Below are 18,438 nucleotides of genomic sequence, written 5' to 3' on the forward strand. Positions count from 1 at the left end.
TGTGCAACGCAAACTTCGCTGTCCGGGACTGTATTGTGGCGATTTTGCATGACCGCCCTCTTTGAAAAAAATCCTGTTCAATCAAATCACTGGGTTTAACACCGACCAGTTAACCTTTAGCACTGAAGTAGCATTTTGGTACCCCCCATTCTCTATCGGTCACAGAGTTAGGCAGCAGGGAGAAGGTTTAAACTGGATCAAACCGCCATTATTTAGCCGAAAATAGGCGCTTTCCGTCCTCGACACTTGCAGAAATCCAGGCATCACGGGCCTTCGGGAAATGTCAGAAATTTGCGGGAGCACCGTAGCTTCTAGGGCGAACTTTCCTCTAGAGACGTGCCTTAAGCCAACCCCCAGACTGTTCTATTATGAGACGCGCGGATTTCTCTCCTTATAAAGTCGGCCTGACATCTTATCCACGCAGGTCCCGTCACTAAGAAAAGCTAAAGACTGTAGAGAGGCGAAATTTGAAGCTGCGGTGGCTTTCTTATTGGAGGGGCGGCGGTGCCACGTGATTCCGCGGCGGTCCGGGGGTTAGGGAGACGGGTGGAAAAGAAGTTCTTTGGTGGAGGAATGGGGCCCCGTTCACCCACCCGCGTAGGCTAGAGCTTGGGTGGAGGCAGGACGTCGAGAAGCATGGTAAGAACTTTCCTCTTACTCTTACAGTCTTAGCATACTAGATGACGCATTTTGGGGGGTTGTACGTTTCCTGAAGTCGTTTCGCTACATGGGCGTTTTCATCAGACGTGAATGTTTTGGGGACAAATTTACCATACGCCGTTCAGACATTTTGAACCTGTACTTATGTTCTATATAACAACAACACACTAACAAAAACAATGTTGTTGCTACAAGATCTATACAGTCGAACATTTCGAATTTATTTTGCTAACTACATATATCATTTGAAACGTTGGACTTACGTTTTAGATGTTGTCGCACAGTAGAAGAATTTCATCACTTCTGCGCAGTAGGGAGGATGAATATGTGATTATTCTGCCTTCAATAACATCTAATGATCGACAGTTTGTGTTAAGAAATAAAGTTTTACTAATTTTCAAGCGAAAATAATCTGTCCCATTGGCAAATATAGAATTTTATGAAAGTTATTTGGTTGGCGGAGATTTGTGGCATGTCAGGCGCGCGCTGCCTCTTGGGAACTTGTGTCCGACATTTGAAATTATCGCGCGTTTGAATCTCTAACGGCCGATAACGGAACATAACTGGGAACCTAAAATTAGACGTGTGTGTCAGGGACTTTTCCTTTCCGTGACACTAGGTCCAATTTATGTCTTCAAAGACCGACATCCGTTCTTTTCTTAGTTGGGGACGTTGCAAAAATTGTCACTGTCAGCATATGTAATAATTGTTATGATCTTGATAAACTCTAAATTACATAAATAGTGAGGATTTCTCTACCTTGTCTACGGTAGTCAATGCAATAATGTGAGAATCACAGGATTTAAACTTGTTTCCAGTATGCGCAATGGAGGAGGAGGGGGGGGGGCGGTGATAGATGAAACGCGTTATTTACCGTGGCTTTGCTGTCTTAATACAATGGCTTTTATTACACAAAGAATCATGCATTTACAACTTTAGCATTTACCTTTAATCATTTTTGTTGTTTTATTTTACAGCTAACATGTAAAGTGCTCTTCCATTAACAAGGCGTTTTGTGGATATCTGGAAATCTTGGCAGTAAAAAGCGCCTACGGAAGGAAGGGGCGATTATTCATATAGGCCAACCTCGTACGAAGAGAGCCGACTGCTCTCCGAGGAAGACCGAATACTACACGAAGGTAGTCGAGCAATCCTAGAGAAGGATCAATCGGTTGTCGAGGATAGGATTTGCCAGGAAGGAATCCGTATAGTCACTTCGGGAGACTTCGGGAGACTTCGGGAGACTTCGGGAGACTTCGGGAGACTTCGGGAGATCGGACTTTTTCGGGTGTCCTCGGGAAGGGTCGAGTCGGCGAGCGCCATGATGCGGTCCCAGCCGAACTACAGCAAGCTGACAGGCAGCGAGCGGGAGAATTTGTACTGGTCATTGATGGACAAGGCGACGGAAAAGGCGTTGAATGAACCCAAGCTGAGCGTCCCGAGGACCGCGTGGAGGGATTGGAAGCCGGAGCGTGGGCATGCCGGGGCGGTCAACCGGCTGAGGCGCACCGCCAGCCCAACTCCTGCGACCCGGCCGCCCAAACTTCTCGTGGGCCAGGGAGACCCGTATGCACACTACTCGGGTGGCAGGTAGGACATAGAACATTTGAGATACAGTACATACTTTTGAGAAGATGGTTAAGGCCCCTCTTCCACAAAACACTGAGCGACCTTACAGCGACCAAAATTGGATATGTGTAATCCTTTATTTCATGATTGGAATATGATGCAATACTTAAAAGTGTGATATGAAAGACAACAAAACATAAATTCGTTGGGCAATCCTTGATATTTTGGTCGCAGTGAGGTCACCGCCCTAGTGGAAAAGGGGTGTTACTCAAGCAACTGGATAGATTTGAAAATATTACAGTAACATTTTTCTGCAAAAACTCCTGCCAAGAAAAAAAAGGAACGCAATCTTCAGAAATACATCCAATTGCTTGAGTAACTGTTGTCTTACGTATCTCCTTACCTGTATGTCTAAACTTCATCGACTAAGAGCTGTATAGTTTTGTGAAGATGGTTGATATTTATTTATTTATTCATCTTAAAACACATGGGTAGTCTCTTCAGCCAAAGAAAAGCTGATTTCCAAGAGAGCGCATAGGGGTACAGATAATAAATAAAAGTAATAACATGAAATACTGGTTAAACATAGGCATACATACGGAAACAAAATTAATTTGTCAAAGAATAACACCGAAATAATCATACAAAAACACCTACACCTACACCTGTACCTTGCATTAGATTGCATTAGGCTGGTGTGTTACGCCGAAGGGCGGTTATACCGGCTATACAGATACAGATGTCTATGGTCGAAGTAAACTTTAACTTTGAGCTGTGTTGTCACTGATATTATGGCCGGCAATATTTACCATGCTATTGGCCAAGAGTTGATCGGATGTCATAAGGCAGCAAGCGGTGGTAGTGTGTGAAAGGTGTATGGTGCCTCAGTTTATCTAGATCCAATAGCATCTCAATTCATATGTTGTTCGTTTTTGGAATGAGAGTTGGTACTCTTATCCATGATTTTATGGATGTATCCATATTTTCACTGATTGTACCTTTTTTTTGTCTACTTTTTCTGTCTTTTAGCAGTTATCCTCCTGGACCTAGTCTCCAACCCCAACGCCACCACACAGAATACAGGTATGTGTGTGTAAGTTTGTGCGTGTATGTATGTATATGTGTGTGAGTTTGTGCGTGTGTTTGTGTATCTGTCTGTCTGTGTGTATGAATGTGTGTATGTACGTCTGACTGTGTGTACGTGTATGTTTGCATGTATGTAAGTATGTATGTATGTATGTATGTATGTATGTGTGTGTGTGTGTGTGTATGAATGCAACGGTGTGTGTGTGTGTGTGTGCGCGCGCGTGAATATGTATGTATGTATGTGTGTGTGTATGTATGTGTGTGTGAGTGTGTGTGCGTGCGCGCGCGCGCGCGTGTGTGTGTGTGTGTGCGTGCATGCGAATGTGTGAACAACATTTCAAACAATACATTTGATATAGATTGTGCTCATCACAAAGTTTGAACGATATAACTATCATTTCAGACCTGCGTCTCCGGCCTTTTCGGCGGACGAGAACGGCCGCAGGTCTCCCGTCCCCAAGCTGTTCTTCGCCACCAACCCGGACCCATCCAAGCGAAGGGCTGCGCTGAACGTTCCCGTCTATTCCGAGAGGGTAAGGGGACTGTCACACTTATGCGTATGTAAAGTCTGCATGAGTTCCGTATTGACACTTTTGATCTCCATGAAAAATGGAGATATAGTTTTGGGTGTGTCTATGGGTCTGTGTGTCTGTTTGTCTGTCGTCTGTCTGTGTGATTGTGTTTCCGGATATTGTAGTTAGCATTACTTAAGTCAAGGTCGATTTTGGTCCCCTGGTATGTGACCTTGGTACTGCAGCAGAACTTTCATTTTTTGTATATTTTGACCTGGACGTGCCATGGTCTTACTTTTTTTGTGGCAGATAGCTTGCGATATGAGGAAGAAGTGTTGTAGGTTTGAGACCCCTAGCAGCTTGCTCTGGAAGACTGGAACCGCAGGGGCGTTTTTTTTTGGCTTAGGTTAAATTTGCGGCCGCAACAAAGCCAAAAAAATGTCAATACGGGACTCATGCGGCCGTTCTAACAGATACTACAGTGGTCATAGCTGTTCTACCGCCAACACGTAATTCAGTCAAACTTTCCCAAGAGGACCACCCAGGGGACTGACAAAATCTGGTCTTTGTGGACAGGTGGTCACTATAGAAAAGATTCTTAATGCTTATGTCGATGGGAAAAATTATCTGAAAAAGTGGTCACATTGGCCAGGAGGTCCTTATGTAGAGGTGGTCACTTGTACAGGTTTGACTGTACGTCAATACGTGAATCAAGCTACAACGTCATTCAAAGATAGAAAGTTGTTTTGTTACCTTAGGCAGGTAAACGCCTGATGTGGTCTAAGTCGGTATCTTTACTTTGATGATACTTTCAGGCTAGAGAAGACGTATACTCTCAAAGCAGAGGTTGGTTAAAGTTAAAGTTAAAATCCTCCCACACCAATATTGATGTATAGGGCGGTGCCCATCTCCGTTTCATAGCCCTTGGCCACACTGTGGTGCAATCACTGTAGCAGGGGGCTAGTCCACTGGCAGTGAAGTGTGTTTAACTTCCATACTGTTTCATAAGTATGTACCATTTTTATAAAGTCTTTGGTATGAGGCAATATGACTCAATGAGCCTCTTGTCCAGAGGTGTCCTACCTGGGGCTTGAACCCCAGTCCTTCTGGTCCAAGTCATTTGAACCAGATGTGGTGAGAGAAAGAAGCGCAGACCACTACACCACATTGACACCCCCAAGCAGAGGTTGGGCTTCGACTTAAGCTTGTTTTGTTCTCTTTTAGGCGTTTTGTCAGTTTTCTTTTAAGTAGTGCATGAGAGCTGACAAGATAAAAAGAGCGCCTAAAAAGACGTCCAAAACAAGCCGGAGCCAAACCTCTGCTTGGGCCACAGGAGCGTAATAAAACTTCCTATCTCAATACATGGTAATCATGTAAGAAACAGGCTGTCAAAAGTCACCTACCTGAGTTTTAGTCCATGCAAAACATACTTTGGCAGGGCTGTAAGGCCTCTTAAGTTTCAATCTAGAGCATAATTTCAACTTTCTAATCGGCGCAACCCCTACGAATCCGGCCTTGTTTACAAAAATTGACCTTTGACCCCCTTCTCCACCTGATAATCATACAAAAGCAGCAGACTATGCAGGCCTACAGACACCACAAACATGGATGAAAGTCTGATTTTTCAAATTAATAAGAAGGTAGAAAACCTTACCTGTAAAATCCAGCTCCAAAATATCAACATATCCTGAAAAAAGCCCCTTTACAGCTACCTTTACCAAGGGTACCAAACCTATTTCTGATGTGTCGCCCTTAGAGAGCATGATGTGTTTCCCTCCATTTTCCATGACTAGTATATGTTTCATTGTCTCTTCGCAGAGTAAACCCCTGGAAGCGTACGTGGACATTTATGCCCCGGAAGGTGTCGACAAGGAAGAGCTGTACGACGCCCTGAAGGACTGTGCCGAAAGCAAAGTCAAACAAATGATGGGGCGCCACCCTCCACCTGTGCAGGTACTGCACACTCACTACTAACTACCGTGTGTGTGTCTGTGTGTATGGTGTTTGTCTGTACGTGTGGGTGCGTTTGAATATGTGTGTGTGTGTGTGGATGTGTGTGTGTGTGTGTTGTGTGTGTGTGTGTGTGTGTGTGTGTGTTTGTGTGTGTGTGTGTGTGTGTGTGTGTGTGTGTGTGTGTGTGTGTGTGTGTGTGTGTGTGTGTGTGTGTGTGTGTGCGTCGATGCCAGAAGCTGATCCTGGTAACGAATTACAAGACTTGACCTAGCCATGGCGACTCTTGGAGGGCGTAGTTTGCTTATAGTCCTATACATTAGCCTCCACAAGACAGCCCCCACAAGAGGCTACAAGAAAAAATGTGCCCTCAAAGAGTCGCCACGGCTAGACTTGACTTGATATCATTCTTGCCGAAACAACCAGATCAGAGTCCTTACAGCTTATACCGTTCAATACGCTAAATAGGCAAGGTAGATTGAGTTGTGGGGGTGTGGCATTGCCTGCAGCGATCGTCGAAAACATCGGATTCTTCATTACAGGTGACGGTCGCAGTCCAGTCGCCAGAGGGCGAGGGGCACAGGAAGAACCCGCCGAAGCCGATCGTCCACGACAGGGTGGAGCAGTTCAGCCACTTGACGCCCCGAGCGGGGGGCGCGCCCATCCACTGGATGCGGACTGCCTCGGGAGTCCAGTACCCTGTAGGCACCTACGCTCACAACAGCGTGGCAGGTGCGTTTTCCCCCGGCGTCAGGAAAACGCCCCAGATCGGGCAGACCCCGTGGTCCGTCCGCCCCACCGACATCTACCTGATCGGTGGGAAGCCGGTGGAGATCACAGAGCAGATCGTCAATCAAGTCAACCGCCAGCGGTTCAAGTACTGCAACTCTCCGTGGAAGGACGACCCGTCGCACATGTACTGCCGCCACACCACGCCGGCAACCTACCAGCCTACGGGTCCTCCGCACGCCTCCGCCGCCAGCGCCGCCGCAGCCACCCGGGCGGGGGGATCCGGGAGGCGCTTCGTGACCAGGGCGCCCAGCGTGCTGGCCCGCGGGTCCTACCTCTCTCCGGAGACCGTCCCCGACAAGCACTACGATCCCGTCATAGGCACTGGCCTCCGCCGACCCAGAGAAATGGTCAACCCCGAGCTGAGGGAAAAGGCTCTCCTTGAGCACCCACCACACAAAGAAGAAGGGATGAGCCGAACGTACGCCAAGTACACCCTAGGCGCCCAAGAAGTCAGCCCAGCCCCGCAGTATCTCTACGAGTCCGACGAGCTGTGATGGCTGTTACGTTAGCAAACGCCTTATGTCCAGGGCTGTGGCCAGAGTTCTTCCGGTTATAGCCTGGATGCCAGACTGTTTCCAGGACCTACAGAGGCCAACTCCTTGGCTCTAGGGCCAATGTGCCCCCAAGGAAATTCTACAACAGGCCCCTCCTGCGAAATATGATAGATAGATATCATAGAGATCGGGGGTCTGGCATCCAGGCTCGTCAATAGCCACAAATAAAAGGGCAAACTTGCCTGGTTACTTATCCCAACAACCAAGGGCTGAGTTGATGACATTGAAGTCCTGGCTACATCCCTGTTCATAACGTTGAAATCTAGATATGCAGATATGAATCTAATGTAGCAATGCAGGAAGTGACGTTTCCGCAACAGGAAATGACGTTGCTGTAAGTGCGCCACGACACAATTTTGCAACATTTTCTTCCAATATCTCTCTTCTAACTGTACACGTAACCGGAGCTTCTTAACGCACATATAGCTGAAACACAACCGTCAATGGTCGTACAAGGCCTAAATATATGGTAGCAATTGCTTATCATCGCATTTTTATTTCATGAGTTGATAAATTACAAAAGGCTGTTATTGTAGATGTGTGGAAAATGCCTGCGCCAGGCCATCCTTGTCATAAACTTAAAATGTCTTTGCCATGAACTCAAGTATAACAGTTATACAATTTCAACATAACTTCAGTGGATAATGCTTTCTGAAAATGTTCACTCTTGGCACATTTTGAAACTCGATCTTAGGTGTCATTTTCCTTGCTTGAGAGTCGTAGGCAGAATGCTAGGCGAAGAAAGCATTTCTAGGCATTAGAGTCTGTACTGTTTTAGTTTAGGTGGAGCTGATTGACATATTAGCAAGCAATGCTGTTTGTCTAGCTCTCTACTGTATCCACACGCGTATGAGAATAAAGCTTTTGGAAAAATGTCGCCATTGTATTTTCTTTTATCAGCAGACCGCACAACAAATAGAAATTTTTGACAGCAACATCAGGATACATGCTTATGACGAGCATATTGTCTAGTCACTAGTACTTTCTCTAACAAGAAATCGTGAAAGAGTTTTGTGGATTTCCTGTTTTATTCAATATTGTGAATTTCTCGATAAGTCTGTTAAAGCATTTTACTGCCTTCATGTTCGACAAACCAGCGTTTCCATCCTGCAAGTCTCCAGTTGCACCTTTTTCCGCCACCCGGGCCAAGGTTCCAATCGCACCGTTGCCCGTCGGGAGTGTAATCCCGGCCGGGCCCCGAAGCCACAAATTTGTCCCGGTGGACTGCCAGGTACGGGGTGGGTGGACCTCTCGGTGCTTGCACGATTAGCTCACGGCGACTACTTATTACCGGGTCCCGCGTTGATTTTAAGTCCAGGTTAAAATGATTCGGGGTCCCGGCCGGGCCAAAATATAGCCTGACAGCCGCAGGTTGTCCAACGGGGCCGCGCAGGGGTCACACACGAAAGTGACCCCCCCCCAAAAAAAAAACATTCCGTGATCATCTTTTTGATAATTTTGTCACCGACTCACAAAACAGCCATATTTGTACTAAGCAAGAATGGAGACTGTCCCTGACACAATTATATTTGCAGCTAAAGAACGAAAAACAGACAAGGGAGGACACAATAACGACATGTGACATTTATTGCACCTGAGCACGTTCACTGTACACAGTACAGGAAAATACTATTGCAATAATCTACAGGAAAAATACTATTGAAATAATCTTCAAAATACTGACATCTGCTTTGGCTCAGCCAAACGTCATGAGGAAGACACTGTTCAACTGTTCCCAAAATGGGAAAGACTGTTACAAAAATAGTCAACAAGATCTCAGTCAACAGGAAACATGTCCTGGAGCGAGCATCTATTACAAAGGCACATCTATGGTAACACAATCTACGGTAATATCTGACATTTCAGTAACACTGATCCGATCTGAAAGTTATTCTTCTTCTTCCTCTCTTATGATCGATGATAAGAGGTATTGAATGATGATTTCTACTGTCACGTTATTTTCAAAATATCATAGATTTGAAAATAATTTCACATGGCAACAACAGATCACAAGGCTGCAAAAAATACATCAATTATTTATAATCGTACACTATCATGTATCTCTACATTAATAAGTTAATATAGCGAATTAATAAGTTAATCAATACAACATGTCATGGCTAAAATGTTGAGGTTGAAAGTACCCATCACTTAATAAGGGGACTGCAACCTAAGGTTCAACTTTCTTTAGTTGACTCTTTAACCACTAGGGGTTCCCCTAGTTTTCTTATTGGGTTTTCACCTTCTAACTTATAAGTGATTTGTTAAATACGGTAGTCCTGAAATAAGACGTTTAAAATACATCTATGAGTAACATTGTGCGACGTACAGTGCAACAGTACTAATACCAACATTTGGAGCGTGTAGATACGAATATCTTGGCCATTGCTTTATAAAATAATCTACAGGAATGTTGTGTGGTGTTACAACAACACTTGCCGTGACTTGAAATGGTCTCTACATAGTAAATATTGACAGAATTGAGCAAGGATTTATCAGAAATTTCTATTTTCATATTCATTATTTTCATAGAAATATACTATTACTGTTTGTGTTGAATATTATAGTTATCAAGAAAGTAAAAACTACACAAAACTTTGTTAACTTACAGATAACTAATCTGAACACAAATACTAAAAGGTTAATATGTTTGTCTTTAAAATATTGCACCAATTTAGATGTCATACAGTAGTTTCCAGTTCTATAACGACTGGTTCGTCGGGAAAATGAGTCGTTTTTAAGAGTTTTTTCTGCTCAGCTTCGATAAATATTACAGGCTGAGTTCTGTCAGTCGTTGATCTGCAGAACCCCATGTCTCCCATGATGCAGTGCGCGGTGAGGCGGAAGAGGGCGGAAGTGACGACCATCCCGCCGCACAACAGGAACGACACGTTGTAGCTTCCGGTGACGTCAAACAGCCAGCCTGTACAAAAATATGAGCAGAAAATCAACATTAACGTACCGACTCCCTACTGAAAACAACATCATAAATATCACTTTCAAGTTTGCTTCCAAGATCGAACAATAGAATGCTTTAAACTATCAGCGCATGCTTCTCCATCAGAGGAGAATAAGCATAAATCCCAGAATTCCTTGCGATACACATTCCACAACTCCTTGCTGAGGGCAACAAAGTTTATCACACAACTAAACAAAACAGTTGTACAGAAGTAACAAAAGCAGACAGTCTCATGGACTACTTCAGTCTTCTGACAATTCAAGAAAATTAAAAAAAAATACTGATCAAACTGTACCAGTTGCTGCGCTGTCAAAAGCAACGTGACAAGTCTGTATGCTTCTTGATCAGTTAGCCATTTTAAATATGTATTGTGGACTGTGTATTGCAAGGAATGCTGGGATGGATGCATATCCTTCCCTGCTGCTACCAGTATGACTTACCTACAACAGGGGACCCAATAAGTTGCATGACGCCGTTGAACAGCAGCATGGTCCCCAGAGCCTGCGGGAACTTGGCTATCTCGACAAAATCCGGAATCACTGTGACGATGGTTGGCACGAACAGGCCAGAGAATAACCCGAACAACACGCACATCACCAGCATTAACGTGTAGGTCTTCGACAGCGTGAATACCAAACTAGTTACCCCTAAACACAAAGCAGCTATGACGGCAAGCCAGAGTCGTTTCAACGGAGACGGACGGAAACTCATGATCAGGCCGCTGGACAGACGACCTATGACGTCAGTGATGGCGTTGGCCGATAGAAGAAACGCAGCGCTGTACTCTTCGATCCCAATAGACCTTGCGCGCGGAACGATGAAGAAGATCAACGTCGGGAATGAGAAGGTGAACAGCATCATGGTACCGATGTGTACCAAGTACGCGGGCACTCTGAATAGGGATTTATCGATGATATTACAACAACACAGTGTTCTGTTAGTTTTGTCTGTGTGAACGGCTTCGCTGGAATTTTCCTCTTCAGCACGGGTGAGTTTCTTGGCGTCTCCCTTCAACTGAATCGGACGGAAGAATGAAGAGAAGACGCACGCCTGCAGTTCCAGCCCCGCGATGATGATGAGGGATCCCCGCATCCCGTACTCGTCGATAAGAAGCTGGAAGAGGGTAAAGGGAGCATGTACACGTAGTTTTCCCATTTATGCAAATGAGCAAATGCGTAGAAGCAGTCATGCATATATCACCACACATGCTAACGTACTTCTCAACCACAGCTATCAACCGTCTCTTTTTATACACATCTTGTACACTCTTCATTACTCTAATTCATCCTACCTGATTCTGTATCACTCCTATACACCCTTCTGCACTTGTATTCATTATCCTAACTGATTCTGCATCACCCTAGTACACCCCGACCAATCGATCACATTGAAACTCAGATTCGAATCAGCCATTTCCCGACAAATTCCTTTCTAAGTTGCGGTAACGACTACATCTGACAAAATAAACTCGCCAGTGAGATGCTGGAAGGTGTCAGCTTTCCAGAGATGTTTTCAGATTGGCAATTTTGGCACTTTGGAAGTAATAGAAAGTGACCGCGATTTAACGTTTACAAAAATAGTTTCTACTACTTTTCTTCAAACGTTAAATCGCGGTCACTTTCTATTACTTCCAAAGTGCTAAAATCTGAAAACATCTCTGCAAAGCTGACACCTTCCAGCATCTCACTGGCGAGTTTAGTTTGTCGGATTTAGTCGTTAACGCAACTTAGAAGGAATTTGTCGGGAAATGGCTGATACGAATCTGAGTTTCAATGCGATCGATTGGTCGGGGTGTAGTACACCCTAAAAAAGTACATGCTCCCCTTACCTGGAAAAGAGGCGGGAGGGCGAAGGAGCCGATGCAGGTCCCCATCAGGGCAAGACTGTTGGCGAGCCCGCGCCGTCTGTCGAAGTACCGACTAACTATGGACGTGGAGGCCACGTGTGTCAAAGACACGCCCACTCCTGAGAGAGTGAAAGGTCACAGATTGCAATAGGTGCTGACAATGATTCTGATCGCGGTTTACACTGCGCATGCGTAGCGAGATGCATTGTGGGTGATATGTCAAAGGTGAAGGCCCCCAACTTGTAAACAGTTCTTGTTCAGATACGCTTGTTTTGTTTATGTCTCAGGGCTCTACAACTTTAAAATATCACACACAATACATCTCGTAGCGCATGCGCAGTTTAATCCGTGAACAAGCTTATACACAAACGTACGGATTATTAATGATTCTTTTCACCGGTGGGCAGATATCATCAAAACTAACAATTACAAAAAAATGGTACTAGCATAAGAGATGCCAAAAATCAATATTTGAAATTGGGAAATGGGGACGCCTATGAAATAAGAAAAGCAGTCACGATAGTCACAACTGATGGTGAACAGTCTGCCCCACCTGCTACAAGTCCAAGTGTGACGTAGACATGGTAGATCTCTGTGGCGAAGCTGCTCAGGAAATACCCGATGCACACAAAGACTCCTCCCGTCATAGCAACCGGACGGCTTCCGAATTTCCTGATCAGCGCCCCTGACACTGGACCTGTAGGCATGAAAAAATAAGTACTGTAGATCACTGAGAAGACAGTCAAGTTAAAGTGTTTGTTGATACTCATCCATCATACGAAAGTTGGTTGTTAAATAAAGCCCCTGTCATACATACGAGTCTCCGAGCTCTAAAATGACATTTTTGGCAGTAAGACGCCCGGCTTTCTCGCGCGACTTGCAGGGATTGGCCGATGTTCGCAGGTCACCGAGCCCTGTTTGATAGACTTTCAGGCGACTATTACGCGTGACACTGTCGGCTTTAAAATTGGGCGATCTTTATAATATATACGACCGAAGCTCGTCGACTGTGTAATGCTTAGGTCGCAGTTCACGGGCTGTTTTTGTGCACTTTTGGGCGTTACTCCTACGTGGCCCCGTAGGGCACCCTGCGGCTACCGGGATATTTTGGGGCCGAGCCGGGGCCCTGGAAGTTTTTGACACGTACTTAAAATCAACGCGGGGCCCGTCAACAAATAGGCGCCGTGAGCTAATCGTGAGAACACCGAGAGGTACGCTTCCGGGGTCCGGCAGTCCACCGGGACAAATTTGTGTCTTGGGGGTCCGGCCGGGACTGCATCCCATGCGGGCACCGGCGCAAATGTGACCGAAGCATGACGGGGGCTTTACTGATGTCACTTTACGATTTCAGACAGTACAGGCAATGCTTGGTTCACATTTCCAATCCGGGGCTCTACCGGGCAGTCTTTGGGACCGTAAAGTATGATATTAAAGAACAAGACGTACCAAAATTATCTTAGAGCATAGCTTGTGCATATCTATTGATAGACACTTTGATTTGTCGTTTCCGCAAATGTGACCCAAGAATAAGCAAAAAGTAACACTCACCACAAGCAAATGAGCAGCCCATGAGCGTTGACACCACCCATGATGTCGTCCCGGCGTTCGTGTCGAACGTCTCCATCATAGGGACGAAGAAGACGCCTAGCGACCGGACTGTGCCGTACATGAAGCCCAGGTTGCACAGGGCGGCTAACACCACCACCCAGCCCCATCCGCCGTCAGGGGGGCGGTCGTATTCACGGCCTTCATTCTTCGCACAGTCCTTCAGGTGACCTTTCACCTTCTCTAGTAGCATTGACTGCCTGCAATGAAATAATAGGTATTGTTACCTTTAGGAAAAATGAAGGTATTGTTTTTGGAGTATCTGTCTGTGTTTGTGTGCAAAGTTTGTGCGTCTGTCATTCCTAGCAGTCCTTCAGGTGACCTTACACCTTCTCTAGTAGCACCGACTGCCTGGAACAATGTTATAGATACGACCTGTTACCTTCATGAAAAATTGAGGTACTGTTTTTGGTGTGTCTGCCTGTATTTGTCTATTTGTGCGTCTATCCTAACACAGTCCTTCAGGTGATCTTTCACCTTCTCTAGTAGCATCGATTGCCTCGAACAATGATATGGTAGGAATTGTTACCGTTAGGAAAAATGAAGGTATTGTTTTTGGCGTATCTGTATGTGAGTGTGTTGCGTGTGTCATTGCTCGCACAGTCCTTCAGGTGACCTTTCACCTCCAGTACCATCGACTGCCTGCAACAATGATTTATGTGGAAATGTTTATTGACACAACAAAAGTACAGCGACGTTCGTAAGGTCTACTACATCTATACATGCAGTCAAGTGGGTACATGTATATATAATTTCACATTTATATTTCCTGGTAGTGACGTCGGAAGCACTTGAAAAGCTATGCAACAGTGACTCAGCCGTTCTGCCAGACCAGTTCTAACCGCCTGCGGCCGTCTGGTATGTTGGGTTCAACTCGAGGTCGGCTCATGGGGGAAACAAACGTTTACCAGATGACGCTGTATAACTCTCTATAGCTATTGTAGACATCATTGTTTCGCAAAGGCTATTGTCCTATCACCTGATCCAAGGACACTTGTACGTGACAACTTGTTTGGCTGTACATAAAGACCTTTCGCACATTGTAGGGCAGCATACCATGCATGGTAAAGATTAACTAAAAGTTAAACATCACTGTACTGGTGATGTCGAGCAGCTCTGGCGGTCTCATACCATGCATAAATCAAGGACAGGTTAACATGCGTTCACCCATGGGGTCTACCATAATTCAGCCACATGTTCTAACTGTTAAAATGCTTGCTGAAATCAGTTCCTTATGCAAAGGACACAACTTTTTGTGGTAGCATTTCATTATCTACAACTAGCTGTATTAAGAAGCAAGAAGGAATTTAACCTGTACATAACAGTATCAATTTAGTCGTTAGATGTAGTAGAATATCACGTTTTTAACATAACTGTAATTGTTCCACTGCTTTATCACCATGACCTGTATTTAGCTTGTAAGAGCAGAAACTTACATTAATCTAAGGTCTTTCATTCATTATCATGTAATTTGTTACCTAGCTTGGTGGTCATTAAGTTAAAATCCTCCCACACCATTATTGATGTATAGGGCAGTGCCCATCTCCGTTTCATAGCCCTGGGCCACACTGTTGTGCAATCACTGTAGCAGGGGGCTAGTCCACTGGCAGTGAAGTGTGTTTAACTTCCATACTGTTTCACAAATATGTACCATTTTTATAAAGTCTTTGGTATGACTCAATGCGCCTCTTGTCCAGAGATGCCTTACCTGGGGCTTGAACCCGGGCCATCTGGTCCAAGTAATTGGAACCAGATGTGGTGAGAGACAAAGGCGCAGGCCACTACACCACCGGGACACCCCTTAGCTTGGTTGTCATTATGAATGCGCAATTGCCTCTTATCATCAGGCTTTCTGTATCTGTATCTATCTAGCCGGTACAACCGCCATCAGGCGTAACACACCAGCTTAATGCCATACCCACCACACTAGACGATATTCTGAATTCTACTGGAAAAGCCACATGTCACGCTATCAAAGTTTGGACCCTCTCTATGGCTATGTGTCTCAGGGTATAACTCAGGGGAACTGTTGTAAAATTTCCTTGGGGGCATGTTGGCCCTAGAGCCGAGGAGCTAACTTGTGTAGGCCCTGGAAACAGTCTGGCATTCAGGCCACCCTTATCATCATTACAGACGAGGAAATAATTCACACATCAACTAGTTCTGGGAGTGAAAAATACTAAAACACGTCATGTTTATAATAGGATAGACAGGTTGGACGCGCAACTTCACAAATGAGGAAGTAAACGAAATATACGAGCAAGTTGCGTCACGTCAACGGTTAGTGCAGTGCGTGTTGCAACTCACTCCTGATTTCGACATCGCAAAATGAAAATTATTCAAACTGCTAGTGACGAAGTTCCATATAGGAGAGGCAACGACAAGAGTGTCCAACAGAAATTGAGCCTTGAAGTCTAGACTTTACGGACAAAATAATGCTGTACTATAGGTCAATAACCCTTGGCCTACCAGTAGTGTTTTAAGATAACATTATTGACGTACATCAAAGTTTACTTACGGGTGGTGGCATAAAAAAGCTACCACCATGTAGGCATGCAAGTCTAGCCTTCTTAACAGTGCATATATTTTCCATGAATGCAGACTGCATACACTTATGACCTAAATAAAAAAAATCTAACCATTTCGAGGTCTCAAGAAGACCTTAGTTACCCCCATACCAAGTGTCAAGACAATCCATTCATGTATTCTTAATTTTATAAAATTACACACACACACACACACACACACACACACACACACACACACACACACAGAGACACACACACACACAGACAGACAGACAGACACACGAACGCTGACAAAAACCTAACCATTTAGGCGAAGGTAATAAATACTTAGCCCATGGCTACTTCCCCTCAGCCAATGGGAAGCCCCCATTTTCTGTGGTTATATCCACATAGTGTGGGATATCAGAAAAGTGTGAGTGATATCTGTGGGTGATATAGAAAAACTGTGGGTAATATAGAAAAACTGTGGGTGATATAACCATGTGACCTATTCTGACCAATCCCTGCTCTGATTTCTAATTGCCCGGGGATTTGGGACTCTCCCCATATGTTTTACAGACCTGGTCTGTGCTAGCCTTGCAGCTGTTACTTGTTTTTCAGCATGTCCAGCAAAAAGAGAGATTTCTGGACTTTCAGGACAAAATAAAGTAACATTTAGTAGAGCTGCTGAACTAGGGAAGCTTCGGGGAAGTATGCCATGGGCTAAATTAGATAGCTGATGGTATTGGCCTCGATATCTGGATATAACAGCAGTCCCGCCACCTTGGGGTTTCTAGTCTCCACTCGGGCTTCGCCCTCGGGGAGACTAGAAACCCCTCGGTGGGCGGGACTGCTGTTATATCCAGATATCTTGGCCACTCCAATCAGCTATCTATTACATGTTTGATAAACTTCCGGATCCAAAACACAGCTCAGACTACACAAACCAACACTGTATTACTGTTTCTAACATTCAACCTTCTCGAAGTTGAAGGCATTCTACAGATAGTATAGAGTGCTATTCTATATATTCGGAAACGATGGACAGAAAATCAAACCAAAACAACGCTAGCTTCTTCATTTCAAGCGTTGTGATGTGATTTGATACTTTGCGATTGCGCAACCCCCGCAGAGCGTTTTGTAGTATAGCATATGCATACGGCACTACCACTGAAACCGTCTCATACTTACAGCGTACGTACGTATACGTATCGTTATGGTGCTCATATGAAAATATCATCTTTCTTGGCCATTTACCTGGTTTGCTTGTCAATGTAAGTCAACAGTATTAGCCCAGAAGAGATTTTACACTAAGCAGACATGCCTATTATACTTTGAATATTGCACAATCCCACAGTCACAGGACTACACTGTAACCGTCCGACCAATATTCACAGCGTACGTACACGTATCGTTATGATGCTCATACGAAACAATATCATAACCCCCGTTCACTTGAATAACTGTTTTGCAAGGTTAGCTCTCTGTAATACGTCCGGAAGCAAGGAAAGACCTTGCAGGCTTGCAGCAGACGACATGACAAGTATGTATGAACAAAAGAAAGCACCCACGAAGCTTACCTTCTCATCGCATTCACAGTCGTGTGAGGGATCCTGAAATCAGTGAACAGTTGTGTCGGTTCGCTGTTGTCTCTACGTACCGGTAGATATCACAAAACCCTCCCCTAGTACGTACGGTCAACTCCGTACAACGTCCTCGTAGCTGGTACGACATGTAGGTAACGGTTTGATAACCTTTCCATGACACAGCATGTCAGCTGTTTTCGCTGGACTATACCACTTGTACGGAGGGGTCGCGTACAATACGAAAGGACTGACATATGAGAATCAAGATTGATTATTATACAAATAAGGTCCTTTTATGGTCCATAAATGTACTGAAAGGTTGAGGGGATTGATAATTTAAAGGAAGTAATCCTACTACGATTTTTAGTTCTTTATTTAGATGACAATGGACTATTCCGGTATTGCATCATAGCCACAAGAGCGGTGTTTCCACGTGATGACCTACTTTCCAAGCTGAGGTTCGGCTCTAGCTGGTTTTTGAGGTGGTTTTAGGCGTTTTTGTCGGGCTTTCTGTTTCGCCCCGTTTTATTTATGTCGCCAATTCATTGTCATCAAGGATCATCAAGCCATTGGCGACATAAAGAAAACGGGACAAAATAGAAAGCCCGACAAAAACGCCTAAAATCACGTTGAAAAACAGTCGTAGCCGAGCCCCTGCTTGGAGTGTACACGTGCATGAACTACTTACTTTCCACATTCTCACATGGCAAGGGTGAACTATTAATGGTAAGACCAAGAACTGTATTTAAAAAGGGGAAATGTGTCTCGGGAATTTTTGTTTTGGTTCAATAAGTTGCGCCAAAAATAATTAC

At 44.7% G+C, this 18,438-nt stretch overlaps 2 protein-coding genes across 3 annotated transcripts; one reads left to right on the top strand and one right to left on the bottom strand.

The window, feature by feature from the left end:
• The first annotated feature begins 438 nt into the window (after positions 1-438).
• On the top strand, positions 439-8,000 carry LOC136427266 (uncharacterized). 2 transcript variants are annotated; one of them, XM_066416073.1, is made up of 7 exons: positions 440-639; positions 1,638-1,873; positions 1,904-2,250; positions 3,259-3,312; positions 3,719-3,848; positions 5,646-5,780; positions 6,320-8,000. In XM_066416073.1, the coding sequence occupies exons 3-7, from the start codon at positions 1,982-1,984 to the stop codon at positions 7,061-7,063; spliced, it is 1,332 nt and encodes a 443-aa protein (XP_066272170.1). In that variant the 5' UTR covers positions 440-639; positions 1,638-1,873; positions 1,904-1,981; the 3' UTR covers positions 7,064-8,000. The 2 variants fall into 2 exon arrangements, with proteins under 2 accessions (XP_066272171.1, XP_066272170.1); XM_066416074.1 differs by having other exon boundaries at positions 439-639; positions 1,638-2,250; positions 3,262-3,312.
• Positions 8,001-8,694: 694 nt separating this feature from the next.
• LOC136427263 (monocarboxylate transporter 13-like) lies at positions 8,695-17,819 on the bottom strand. The gene is made up of 6 exons (XM_066416071.1): positions 17,621-17,819; positions 13,477-13,733; positions 12,482-12,625; positions 11,911-12,047; positions 10,523-11,195; positions 8,695-10,046 (listed from the first exon to the last, which is right to left on the bottom strand). The coding sequence occupies exons 1-6, from the start codon at positions 17,626-17,628 to the stop codon at positions 9,805-9,807; spliced, it is 1,461 nt and encodes a 486-aa protein (XP_066272168.1). The 5' UTR covers positions 17,629-17,819; the 3' UTR covers positions 8,695-9,804.
• Between the last annotated feature and the right edge of the window lie 619 nt (positions 17,820-18,438).

Source organism: Branchiostoma lanceolatum, chromosome 2 (assembly GCF_035083965.1).
Source record: "Branchiostoma lanceolatum isolate klBraLanc5 chromosome 2, klBraLanc5.hap2, whole genome shotgun sequence".
Taxonomy (NCBI): Eukaryota; Metazoa; Chordata; class Leptocardii; order Amphioxiformes; family Branchiostomatidae; genus Branchiostoma; species Branchiostoma lanceolatum.